The 13,045-nt window shown below is 53.9% G+C and overlaps 1 protein-coding gene across 6 annotated transcripts in view; it reads left to right on the forward strand.

Moving 5' to 3' along the window:
• The window catches only part of RNF220 (ring finger protein 220), a 225,998-nt gene that overhangs the window by 182,910 nt on the left and 30,043 nt on the right, over positions 1 to 13,045 (forward strand). For all 6 annotated transcript variants that reach the window (XM_090048411.1, XM_090048412.1, XM_090048415.1 and 3 more), the window contains 3 exons: positions 7,950 to 8,046; positions 9,170 to 9,256; positions 11,786 to 11,841. In XM_090048411.1, coding sequence (XP_089904537.1) covers positions 7,950 to 8,046; positions 9,170 to 9,256; positions 11,786 to 11,841 — 240 coding nt within the window. The remainder of the gene's footprint in view (positions 1 to 7,949; positions 8,047 to 9,169; positions 9,257 to 11,785; positions 11,842 to 13,045) is intronic.

Raw genomic sequence — 13,045 nt, forward strand, 5'->3', positions numbered from 1 at the left:
GTTTGTCTGGGAAATTTGAGGCCTTGGATTTCAGACCTCGACTGCATCTTCCCTCCACAAATAAAACCGCCCTGCTCATCATCATTTAAAACAGGGACCTGCTGCCTCTGTAAGCCAGGGTGTCACTTCCAGCTGCTCGCCGGCCTCCCTGCGTCACGCTCGGCTGCACTAGAAAAGTCGTCCTCCTGGCTCCGCTGGGCTGCTTTGTTATTGGCAAAGTTGCGACATTCCTGTGATCCCTGTCAGTGCTGCCTATTGATCCGGGGCTGGGAAGCTGCTTAGCGATTTGAGATTACTTTAATTCCCCTCTTCCCTTTTTTGTTTCCACCTTCTCCCCGCGGGAACAAAAGCTTCCCGAGCCACCCTTCTTCGACCACAGAAATCGAGCCAATGGCTGCCGAGAGCCTGGCCTCAGCTCTTCTTTTGTGCTGCAGCAGCGGGGTTTGAACTCCTGGCTGGAGGCAAAGCTCTGTGCTCACCCCTTGCTGCCTGCCCTGACACAGAGCATGAGGAGGCAGTGTCACGGGGGTGACTGTGTTGGATCAGAGCATTGGTCTGAGTCTGTGTGCCAGCCTCCTGCCCCAGCCATCATCCAGTGCTGCGGCTTGAAAATCTGCAGATGTCCCCAGGCTTTTCTTCAGCACAACTCATAGGCTGGAGAAATGCCTTGAACCTACAGCAATTGGTGTGGACCCTGAGCCCTGGAACACTTTTATTCACTTGGTGCATCTTGCTACAAGACGTGTTAAGCAGCCCTTTCCTTGGAGTCTGCTCTTCTGATCACTTGGCAGAGGTCCCTGCAACTAGCTGGGATCCTCAGTGTCAGCCTGGTGTCCACGCAGCTTCCACCATGGGAGAGGGAAGGTACCTTGCCAAGCTGTGCATTGGTCATACACATGTGCTTGCTAGAGGCTGCAGTCGTTCTGCAGAGTTGATGCACCTGGAACAGGGTTGGCTCCTTGACTGTGGTTGAAAACAAAACCCTGCCCTGCAAAACCTCTCTCTGTACTCCTGGCTGCTGCCAGGAAGGGCCACATGAACCAGGAGCAGAATTCGTGTGTAGCACACCCTTTAGGGCAGAGGAACCATTTGACTGTGTGATCATCTGGCCAGGGAAGCATTATTGATTCAGGAAAGATTGCTGACGAGGAGGGTCACTTCACCCACTCGTTGCTGCATTTAAAAGATGCCGTGGCAGGTTTCTCTTTCCTTCCAAGCCGCCTTTTTAAAATAAAGCTGCTTCCGTGCTGTCTTGTTCACCCAGCGTGACATACCTATGTGAAAATGTAGTGAGGGGGTGGGCCAGAGCGGGTCTGATGAGCAAACCCTCCAGCATGGGAAGCTTGTGAGTATGTATCCTCTGACTGCAGTCCCCCAGCCAGCCCCCAACTGGTCCACACACCCCTGGTGTGGAGCTGGACTCAGACCCACTTCTGCAGTGTTTAGTTTCTGTAGTGTTCCCACCATGCTCTTCACTAAAGGGTGGGGGACAGAAGTTTGAATTCAGGGCTCTTAAAATAGCTTTCTTCTCTAAGCCTGTCCATATATTCTGTTAACAGATGGGATATGAGACAGCTGGAGTTGTATACAGAGGATCTTTTGCCTAAGAGGTTGTAAGAGGTGGGTTTTGGAGTGTCTTGCAAGGTCAGGAGGTCTTGTTCAGGCCTCCAGAGAATGCACAGTGAAGCCTCGTAGCAAGAGAAGAGAGGGATTTGGGAAGAGATTTATCTCCAGTCCCTTTGAATCCGTGCCCAGGAGGTCATTGGAAAGCATTTCCGTTCTCCTTCAAGCCCCGCCAGTTCCCCTAACCTGTCAGCTCCTGAAGAGAGTGGCCAGGAGGCATATGATTGCACTTTGCAAAGCTTCCCATCCATATTTCAGCAGCCGCCTTGCATGTTCCCAACGTTCACAAAACCCCAGCTTGGTGTTAACGCCGCCTGCTCCAAGGCCAGCCAAAGCAAAGCTGTGTACACAGTGCCGGAGGGCTGCGGGCGCTCTAGGTAAGTGATCTTGATAGGTACATTCTGATTGATGGGAGAGTTTGTCTCCCAAACTGTCACAGGGTTTATAGAGGTGCCACTCAACACCAGTGCTGGAATTGCTTGTCAGAGCACATGGCTACAAGAGCAATGGGGATCGGAGACAGAGCTGTAACTTTGTTTTTTCACTGCTTAATGGCCCCAGCGTCTGACCTGCCTGCTCACTCTTGTTTGTTTGGACCTTAAGGAGGCAGTTGGGATTAAGGCTGTCAGAAAATTGCGCTGCCTTAGCATCAGTAGGGCTAATTGCATGGTGAAAGAGAGCGGGGGAGCAGGGCCTGCTGCAGCCGGCATGCCCAATGCCAGCGGAAGAGGGCTGCATCCTAAAAGGGGCAGAGAGGGTCATCTTTAATCTGAACTTGGCACTTCCAAGTGCCTGTGATGTAACTGCAGAGCCCAACAGGCCCCATCGTCAGATCCTTGAGTGCTCACGTGAGCAACTGGTGCAGGTCAGGCACCTGATGAGCTCCCAGCTTGGACCTAAAACTCGACCTGTGTGCGGCAGCTTGGCCGTTCTTGGCAGTTGGGGGGGAAGCTGAGTCCTGAGGATGGACCCCTTCAGAGAAAGGAGATGGCTTTAATCCATTTCTTGAAGGGGACTCCAAACTCTCCTGCACAGCCTTTGGGAGCTGAGCTGTGCCTAAAGGAGGTTCGTCCTGATCCCTGGGGTACTGTGTTGAGTTGCAAGTCCCTGGGGATAGCAAGCTGAGGTGGTTTCTGGAGACCTGTGTTTCCTTGCCGTCTGACAGCCTTGCTTTCAAGGGGCTGCCCAACACACCAGGCTCCCTTCAGCCCCCGCCCCACTAGGCTCCGGTCCGTGTTTTCCCTGGTTTCGTCTGGCAGCCTATTCATGGCAAACACAGACAAGGGGTGGGGGGTCCAAGAGCTCTAGGCCCAGGCTTTTAGAGAAGCAGGTGTGTTCCTGTCAGGCCGCCCTTGCATTTTGCGTTCCTCCTAATCCATTTATAACAGCGCTTGACCAGAAATCTGGTTTGAATGAGCCCAAGCTGAATGAATAATGTCAGGCAGTTCAGACGTCAAATATTTGAACAGCTGCTTGGGTGTTTTTGCTGGCTTTGCCCAGGGAAGCAACCCAGGGAGTTAGACACGGAGGGACAGCTTGAAGCGGTGGCTGTAAACCCCGACCTAGCGGAACTGGCCTTACACACCGACCTGGTCTTGGGTGAGGGGTTTTTGAACGTGTGGGCCAGAGGCCACCGGTCCCCCAGCTGCTCTCAGCTCGGGCCGTGCGCTGCATTTTGTTCTCCAGCGTTCTCCCGCATGCAGCGGTGAGCTTGGGATTTATGACCTTGTCATTCAGTCCCAATGCGCCACGGTACCGCGCTCCCTGTTCGAAACCAGGAAGCTGTGAATTTCTTAAACTGATAAATGGCACAGCTTATATTGTGACTTTTCCACCAGGCGTGGCGTGTGCTTTGTTCCACGCGCTGAGAAATACCGGTCCTGGCTTAGCTGGCTGACAAAGCGCAATCCATTATAACTTGCATTCTTGGTACAGAAATCCTGGCCCTTGTGCAAGCAAAGGTGTGCAAAGCTGGGGACATGTATTCAAGAGAGACCTGGGGCTGGATTTCTGGGGCCTACCTAACCCCCAAGTGCTGTCAGGGAGGGAAGTTTGACTTGTAGCCGCTCCTCTAAAGCACATCTGAATTTTAAACCCTCTGTGCCACCCCTTGCTCCATTTGTGGAGCTTCTCAACTTGACATCACTTTCTAGATCTGTTAGATTGTGCTGCAGCCCCTTTCTCTGTGATGTCCCTTCAGGGCAGCCCAAACCCTTTGGCGTTGCCTGCTCCCTGCGAGGCAGGCTCTGGCTAGCTTTCATGCCAGTCGGACTCCACGTAGAATCACAGTGAAGTGGGGCTGGAAGGGAGGAAACTGGAGAAGTCACATCCAGTCCAACCCCTGCTTGAGGCAGGATCAGCCCTGTCCAAACCAGCACAGATGAACCCAGTGTCCCACCTCTGAGCAACACAGCAGTCACCCCTAGATGGAGGGTGGACTAGGTGACCTCCTGAGGTCCCTTCTAGCCCTCATTTTCTATGATTTCTAAAACATTACTCCCAACCCTACCACAGGTAAAACAGGGGGACTACAGCAGCCAACATCCTCCTGCTGTACAAAGGTGTTAACACAGGCAGAGGCCGTGCCCCTGCTGCAGAGGTAGGCAAACCCCCGCAGTCTGACCAGGGGGGGAAATTCCTTCCTGAACCCAGGTGTGGCATTGGTCTGACCCCAAGTGGAGGGGGAAAAACCCACTAGCCAAGAACCTCTGGCTTTAAATCTCAGCAGGAGCATTGACACAGCCGGGTCCCCACCCCAACACTCACTGCTTCTGAGGATGGCTTACAAACACCTTGACACGTGGAACAGAAAGAGGGAGAAAGGGCAACCAGCAAAGCCCAAAAGCCTGGGAAGCTCCCATAGTAGAACCAGGCATCGCTACGCCTAGATCATCCCTGACCAGTGTCTATCTACCCTCTTCTTGAACACCTCCAGTGATGGAGAGTATTGGGGTGTTTTTAAGCCTTCCTCTGAGTGGACATTACTCCACTAGTACCATTTAAATCGAGCTTTTTTTTACAGGTGACTCGGCACTCAAGCTGCCGCACCTTTTGAGAACCAAGCCTCCGTCCTCAGAGGAGTGGCTTCCTTCTGGCACCCTGTAGTGGGCATGCAAAACCCACTAGGCACATGGTGTCAGTCTGGGCTCTGCTGGTGCTGTTGAAGGCTCATCCTAATCCTGGCTTGTCCTAGTGGACCAGACACAGGACCTGCTGCAGTTGTGCTCTGCACATGGTAACCAAGTTGGTCTCTGGTAGTAAGGGATGGAGGCTTATCTCAAGGCATAGGACAACCATACTTGAAGCGTCTCTGAAAAGCATCCTCTGTCCTGTTGTCAAAGTGATTTGGCCTCCTTTGTCACACAGCTCTGCCCCTTGCAAAGGCTGCTGAACTTTTCTGATGCTGGAAAAAGAAAGGGTTTGCTTCCCTGCACTGAGACAGGGCCTGGCACAATGTCACAGAGGTCGCAATGGAAATGTCCCCTCCTGGCAGCCCTAGGACTAGGCCATGGTCCCCCTGTTCTTCCAGTGCTCCATCAACAGCTGTCACAGCTGGGGAGCGCCACCGTGGGATCTTACTGCACCACGTGGCCTGGTCTCTGGGGCAGTATTTCTGGCAGATGAAAACCAAAATGCTGCATGCACTGGACCAGCTCCAGAACAGGAATAGCTCTTCTTTAAGCCTCCCTCAGAGGTGCTGGGTGCTGGCTGCAACCCAGGCTGGGGGTGAGGACTGGGCTTTGCCAGTGCTCCTGTTGGGACCAACCCTGCAGAGTCCTGGCTAAAGGGTCTTGCTCCTCCGCTTGGGGTCAGACCAATGCCAAATTTGGGGTCAGGAGGGAATTCTTCCCCGCCAGTCAGATTGGTATGGACTTGGGGGAGTTTTGCCTTCCTCTGCAGCAGGGGTACAGCCTTTGCCTCAGATCTCTTGAATGTATATTAGCAACCTTTAACAGGACGTTGGCAGCTGTGATCCCCTTGCTTTCCCTGTGACAGGTTCAGGTGTGAAGTTCTGTGTTGTGCCAAGGCTGTCATGTTGCTCAGAGGTCGGACACTGGATTTGTCTGTCCTTGTTTGGACAGGGCTGATCCTGCCTCAAGCAAGGGTTGGACCAGATGCAACCTCCATAGGTCCCTGCCGGCCCCACAGCTCTGTGATTTCTACTGTGAAGCTGGCAGGCATCATGTAGCTGTGCTGGGTTCTTTAAACATGCTGCGTGCACATGCCAAGGGAGCTGCCGCTCTAGGTCTCTACAAGGATTTGTGCCAATCCCAGCAGGGGTGTGAGGGGGGTTGATAGTACCCTAATAGGGGTGCATTGCATCGCACCCAGCAGGCCTGGCCTCTTGATTCTGAAGCGCTTGTCTCTTTGGCTTACACAACTTGGAAACGAAACAATGGAAAGACACCCATTCCCCATGCACTCGGTCCCTTCAGGTGGGCCTGTGAGTGGTAGGATCTCTCTCTAGCCCCTGTGCCAGTCGCTCCGTTGACCCTGGGAGCATTCGTTATCTGGCTCACGTTCTGCTCACCTCTGGGACTGGCCAGGTCGTGGTTCCAGCTTTGCATGATTTGTGTCTCCCTCCTCTTCAAAAGACAAATGTAGCCCTGCGTGTCCAGAGTTTACGGCCTTGTAGCAGTGATGGGCTAAAGCAGTGCCAGGTATGGAGGATGGTGTTACGGGGGGTTAAATGCTACACTCATAAATTGTAGCTGTGTCGCCTACGGCCAGTTCTTGGGCAGCTCCGAAAGTCTCTAGCTCCTTTGACAGGTCTCTCCTGGCACTTTAAATCTTCTCCTGAGCATCATGATGAATTGAGAGGTTTGAGATTTACTAGAGGAGAGAAGGCGGCTTGGGACAGATGCTGGCTGGTGGCGTGCAGCGCAGTGTAACCTGGGCTTGAAATGGGATGTCCGAGGGCAAAGAGGCTGCCCCAGCCTCACTGGTGACACGACCCAGGTCCTCAGAGCTGCTGCACACCTCAGGCTGTGGCCTCAGCCTCTGCCCTTGCACAGGAATCGGGTGAAAATGGAGTGCAGTGGGGCAGAAGCTGACTCTGCTTCTGGAGAGAGGGTCTTCTGGAAACTATTATGCCACAGAGCCCTCGGGTTTATACAAGGAGGGGAACTATCGGATCCATGTTAATGAACGTTATTAGTGGCTTTAGCAGTGGGGTAGCGCATATGTCTGTAGAGAGCAGCAGGAGCTGGCTGCATCCCTTCCAGCCCTAAACTTCTGTGAACCCCTGCATTGGCCTTGGAAGTGAGATCTCCCCCCTGCTGAACTCCCCACACAGCTCTCACCAGCCAGATGTACTGCTGCACTCCTGCCGCTGGCAAAATGCAGCTAGTCTCCCGCTCCACGGTGCTCACATCAGACCCTGGCATGACCCAAAAGGCTGCACTGGACACAGAGGGATTCCCATCCCTATGGGGCATCACTAGTGCTTCTCCAGCTCAACCCCTGGGTAGCGCAGACCAGCCTTCCCCTTCCAGCAGTGACCTTCACTATGAGGTCCCTACTCTGAAAGCTTTGCTAAGACAGGAATGCAGTGGCCTGGCCGGGCAGGAGGAGCCATGCAATCCACTGTTCAGGTGTGCGGCTTTACTACAGCTGTGCAGCACAGGGATGTTGGCTGTGGGCTTAACACCCCAGGTTGGGACCCAGGAGGGCTGGGCTCCTTTACCAGCTTTATATCAGACACCCAGCATGATGTGGGTGATGGTTACTCGCTTAAATCTCCATGCCTTGGTTTGCCCACCTGCCAGCAGAGACATCACATCGCAAATAATGAGCAGGTCCACTTCCCTCATGGGTACTTGATAATCTATCCCTAGCTGCACCACCTTCCACTTGTAGCCTTGGCTCCCTGGCCCAAGCTGTCCTGGCCATTAAGGAATGGACAGTCACTGCCCAAGAGCCCAAATAGGCAGAATACTCTTCCTCTAACAAAGTGGGGCTGTTCCGTGGGAAGGGGCTGGTCCCCTTTTGCTTCTCCTGCGGTCAGATGGGGATGGAGAAGACAGAGGTACTGGTCCTGTGCTGACTCCCTTGTCACCTGTAGCAGGGGGCCTGTGGGAGCCCTGGCTGTCAGCTGGCACTGAGCGTCTGCCCAGAAGTTGGGTTTATTCTTGCTCTTCAGCAAACAGGGTTCAGAACTTGCTAGAATTGTCGTGGGGGAGTCCCACCTGCCATGGCACTGCTGTGGGACCCTGCTGCAGTTCCCAGTGCATGGCAAGCTGGTGGCCTCTAGGCCGTCGTTTTTTCGGGCATTTGCTACAGAGCTCCACATTGTGACGCCCACCTGCCTGCTTTGTCCCCTCCAGGCTCTGGGTTCGTCATGTGCAGTGGGAAGGAGAATCCCGACAGCGACGCCGACCTCGATGTGGACGGGGACGACACACTCGAATACGGGAAGCCACAGTATCATTTTTGAGAGGTTCTAAACTCGGCAAGCCCCGAGGCTGCGTCTGCTGCTCTGGTTGTTGCTGCAATCCCAGTTTGCCTTCCCGGGGCTGCAGCCGCTCCCCACACGGCTGCTCAGGGCTTCTTTGGACCGGGATGGGCCCCCATATCTGCCATAATGCGTCCTTCCATTTCCATTACAGCTCCTTCTCTGTGCAGGTTCCTGGCTCAGACCCAGGGTTTGGGAGAAACCCCCTGAATTCGAGCCTTTGAGCTGTTTTCCTAGTGCAGTTGATGGGCTGTTTCATAATCCTCCCCAGTTACCTGGGCCACCTCCAGCTGACTGCCTCAACCTGCTTTGCTGTCAGCCCATCACCCCCCACTTCCTAGCTCCCCTCAAGGTTTCCCTGGCACATACCATCTCCTATGGTTTTCTCAGAGGCGGTGCACAGGGCAGTATGCGGTAGCAGGGCTTGCCTGCTTCCGTAGCCAGGAGTTTGCTCTCCCAGCTGTGCCCTTTGCACTGAAAAGGTGCTTTCTAGGTCCTCCCTTGAGGAATTGAGGTCAGGGCAGCTCCACCATACCTAGAAACTTTCATAGTTCTTACTAGATCCCCAGCACCAGGGTAAATAGCCCCCAGTTCAGCACCACAGGCAGGAAGCAATTAGATCCTTCCATCCTCAGGGTGGGGAACAATTAGCTGTTCCAGGATTTTAATTAAAACTTGCACCTGTATTTACAGCTAGTGCCCTGCCCCTCAGCTGATGTCAGTCTTCTTTACTCAGCTGGGGGTGGTGGACATCAGCAAGGAGCCTAGCCCCAATCCACTGCAGGCAGAGACTGGCCTCCTAAAAATGTGGCAGCGTATAGAGACCATGTCACCTCCTATACTAGTTCAGCCCCTTGTAACATATCCAGGGTATGTCTCCACATCAGAAAAGAAGCCACTGTCCATTCCCACCCCCAAAGGGTGTCACCAGGGCCCTGGTTTGGCTCCTCTGGAAGTGAGAACTCAGTGCAGAGTTCAGAGGTAATGCCTGCCCTCAGCCCATCAGTGGCTGGTCCAGTTCAGCCTGCATCAGCTGGATTGCCAGTGATGCCTCCCTTGGCAGACCAGTGCCCTCCTTAACCCTTCATTCAGGTATACGGAAGCTGACATCATCCCTTGCACCGGGGAAGAGCCGGGCGAAGCCAAAGAGAGGGAGGCGCTCCGTGGTGCTGTCTTAAAGTGAGTATCTGGCCTGTCTGCTGGGCTGCAAACCATGGGGTGGGTATGTACGGGGCTGGTGGGAGAAAGGGAAATGCCGAACTCCCTAAGGAGACATTTGCAGGGTGTGGGACTGAATTTCCCACCCACCACACAGGAGGTGGTGATTGGGACTTCACAGCCAGCCTCCTGCTCGAGCCCCTAGGCCATGTCTCCTCCCCAGGCAGCGTGGCCTACTTTTGGGACAGCACTAGCTCTCTCCTGGCTGGGGGGGTGCAGATTTTCACCACTGGAACCCTAGGCTTTGCCCTGCACTAGGATGGAGCCCAGCCCTCGTGGCAGAGGCCTGTAGCACATGGCTGCCACCCAGGCTGCACCGTGGATCCGCATGCAGAGGCTGGCCCTCAAGTGTAGCTGCTTGGCATGGGACCCACAAGCTGACCCCTCTGCACTTCACCTTGGGGTGGGGGCAGGCCAGGGGTGGCCACTGGCCTGGAGAAGAGTGTACCAGCTCTCTTACTGCAGTTTGCTAGCAGCCAGCACATGCCAGGAGCTAAGGAGCTAAGGCACAGGGCGTGTGGAGAGGCACTTCAGGCAAATAGCAAAATGAGCTGGGATTGTTTTCCAAGGCCTCTGCCCTGCCTGGAAACCGGGCTGAAATTACCCCTCTGTCTCTTAGACTGAGCGATCGTGTGAGGTCAGGGTTGAAGTGATTGATAGAGCGGTGGAATGAAGCTTTCTTACTGCTTAGCCTGTCACAGGCAGCGGCTCAAAATTAGGTTCCACTCCATAGAAACTTAGGGTTCACCATGCCGAAGCAGACAGACTTTGCTTCCTGGCACTTCCATAGTTTCATAGTTTCATAGTAGCTAGAGTCGGAAGGGACCTAGGTAGATCATCTAGTCCGACCCCCTGCCTTAGCAGGAAAGAGCACCGGGGTCAGATGACCCCGGCAAGGTGCTCATCTAACTTCCTTTTAAAAATCCCCAGGCTAGGAGCCTGCACCACTTCCCCTGGAAGCTGGTTCCAGGCCCTAGCCACCCTGACTGTGAAGTAGCGCCTCCTAATATCTAATCTAAACTTACCCTCCGCCAGTTTGTGACCGTTATTCCTGGTCACTCCTGGCAGCGCACGGGGGAACAGGGACTCCCCCAATACCTGCTGATCCCCCCTGACCAGTTTGTAGCAGGCCACAAGGTCCCCCCTTAGCCTTCTCTTGTGGAGGCTAAACAGGTTCAGGTCCCGTAGCCTATCCTCATAAGGCCTGCCCTGCTGACCCCTGATCATACGAGTGGCCCTCCTCTGAACTCTTTCCATATTGTCCACGTCCCTCTTGAAGTGTGGCGCCCAGAACTGGACGCAGTCCTCCAGCTGCGGCCTGACCAGTGCCGCATAGAGGGGGAGGATCACCTCCCTGGACCTGCTCGATATGCATCTGTGGATGCATGATAGGGTACGATTGGCCTTCTTGACTGCCTCCCCACACTGCCGGCCCATGTTCATCGTGGAGTCAATGACGACTCCAAGATCCTTTTCCGTCTCCGTGCTGGCAAGAGGAGAGTTCCCCAACCTGTAAGTGTGGTGCCGGTTCTTCCTCCCCATGTGCAACACCTTGCACTTATCAGTGAGGCCAAAGCCAGTCCCTCAGTCAGGTGAGCAGCAAAGGGGTGTGAAGCTCCAAGAAAATCCCTTGCAGCACCTACGTGTGCGTTGTGGCATTATAGCAGGAGGTGGGTACCAGGAGACCTGGCCCTGGCCCGTGGCGCCATCACTGAGACACCATAGCTGTGCTGGCACCAGAAGCAGCATGGTTGTGCCCCTGCGGCTCTCCGCCCAAGCCAGTTAACATTGCTGAGGGGCAGGGCCAGTTAGCTGGCCTCCACATTCCTTGGTGTATCGTAGCACCCTGCAGACACAGCAATGCCCTGAGGATGTGGCCCATGTCTCCCCCTGGCTCCCGTGCCCTGTTTCTGGGCCGGGAGATGGCTGCGTGGGTCCAGTGGAGCTGTGAAGAATTGTGCAGCCCTGTGTCCTACAGCAGGGGCCTCACAGAGCCCTGTTAGCACAGAGCTGAAAGTGCTCATTAGTGGTCAGGATTTCCAGGCTCCCCTTGTATTGGCTTGCAGTGGAACGGACACAGTTGCCGGTTCCCTGTGCTTTTTCCCAAATTCGAAGCACTGAAAGCCCACTGCTGTGGCAGGGTGTGGCTCTTCAGGGGAGAAACCATCGTAGCAGAGAGAGAAGCCTTGAACTATTGAGCCTGCCTCTTTGGGGACCCCAGGTCCAAGGGTGGGTTATACATTAATTAGAGATCCCAAGCCTCCATCAGCATGTCCTGATCTCTGTGTGGCATGGCAAGGGCCAGTGCTAGATGATTAGGTTTTGAGCCTGTCAGCAAAGATGCATAGGCATCTCCTATAAAGCCAGGCAGGTCCCCCTTCAAAGCCCAGACTGAAGGGCATGGGACTGTTTGTGGGAAGCTACTAGCTCTCCAAGGGGCACGTGTTTGCTGGAGCCAGCTTTCAGCCTTCTCTCCTCTTTTTGTTTCAGTGGCGGCACGCCCAGTACCCGAATAACGCCAGAGTTTTCCAAGTGGGCCAGTGATGGTGAGTCTCAGGCCTGTTTGGTGCCCAACAAGCAAATGTTTTACGTGTCCTGGAGGGGAGGGTGGGGTGAGTTTTTATTTCCCAACCTGATTTTCTTCTGTGATAAGCTGTGTGGACAGGGGAGAGCAGTAATATACCTTGACTTTAGCAAAGCGTTTGATATGGTCTCCCACAACCTTCTCATTAACAAGTTAAGGAAATGCAAACTAGATGAAAGTACTGTAAGGTGGCTGGATCATTGTGTTCAACCAGTAGTCATCAACAGATCAATGTCAAGTTTGGAGGAGGTATCAGGTGGGCTTCCCCAGGGGTTTTGTTTAGCGTCTTCATTAACAAGTTGGATGATGGGATCATGTGCGCACTAAACAAATCTGTGGATGGCACTAAGTTGGGTGGGGTGGCAGCTACTCTGGAGGGCAGAGCTAGGATCCAGAATGACTTGGATAGACTGGAGAAGTGATCTGCAGTCAATCAGATGAAACTCAGCAAGGACATGTGCAAATTCCTGCACTTGGGATGGGATAGTTTCATGCACCAGTACAGGCTGGGGAATGACTGCTGGACTGCAGGACTGCAGAGAAAGACCTGGGGGTTACAGTGGGCCATAAGCTAAATGTGAGCCAACAGCATGCTCCAGTTGCAAAAAAACCAACCACATCTGGAGTTGTGTGAATAGGAGTGTCACTTGCAAACCAAGGGCAGTGATTCTCCCATTCTGCTCAGCACTGGTGAGGCCTCACCTGTGTCCAGTTTTGGGCCCCACTTCAAGAAGGATGTGGACTGTTTGGAAAGAGTCCAGCACAGAGCAACAACGATTAGTGGCCTGGGAAGCAAGACTTATGTGGAAAGGCTGAAAGAGCTTGGGTTATTTAGTCTGAGGAAGGGCAGAGTAAGGGGAGTTTTGATAATAGGCTTCAAAGCCCTAAAGGGTGATGGCAGAGATGATGGAGATGGGCTTTTCTTTGTGGTCGCAGGAGACAGGACTAGGAGCAATGACCTTAAGTTGCAGCAAGGGAAACTGAGGCTGGAAATGAGGAGGAACTTTCTGACTCTGAGGGTGGTCAAGCACTGGAACAGGCTGCCTAGAGAGATGGGAAATCTCCATCCCTGGAAGTTTTCAATACCAAGTTGAACAGACATGTGGCTGGGATGCTTTAGTCAGAGTTGATCCTGCCTTGACCAGGGGGCTGGATAGATGCAACTT

The sequence above is a fragment of the Crocodylus siamensis genome, chromosome 5 (genome assembly GCF_052110815.1).
Source record: "Crocodylus siamensis isolate JL-2025a chromosome 5, ASM5211081v1, whole genome shotgun sequence".
In the NCBI taxonomy this organism is placed as follows: domain Eukaryota; kingdom Metazoa; phylum Chordata; order Crocodylia; family Crocodylidae; genus Crocodylus; species Crocodylus siamensis.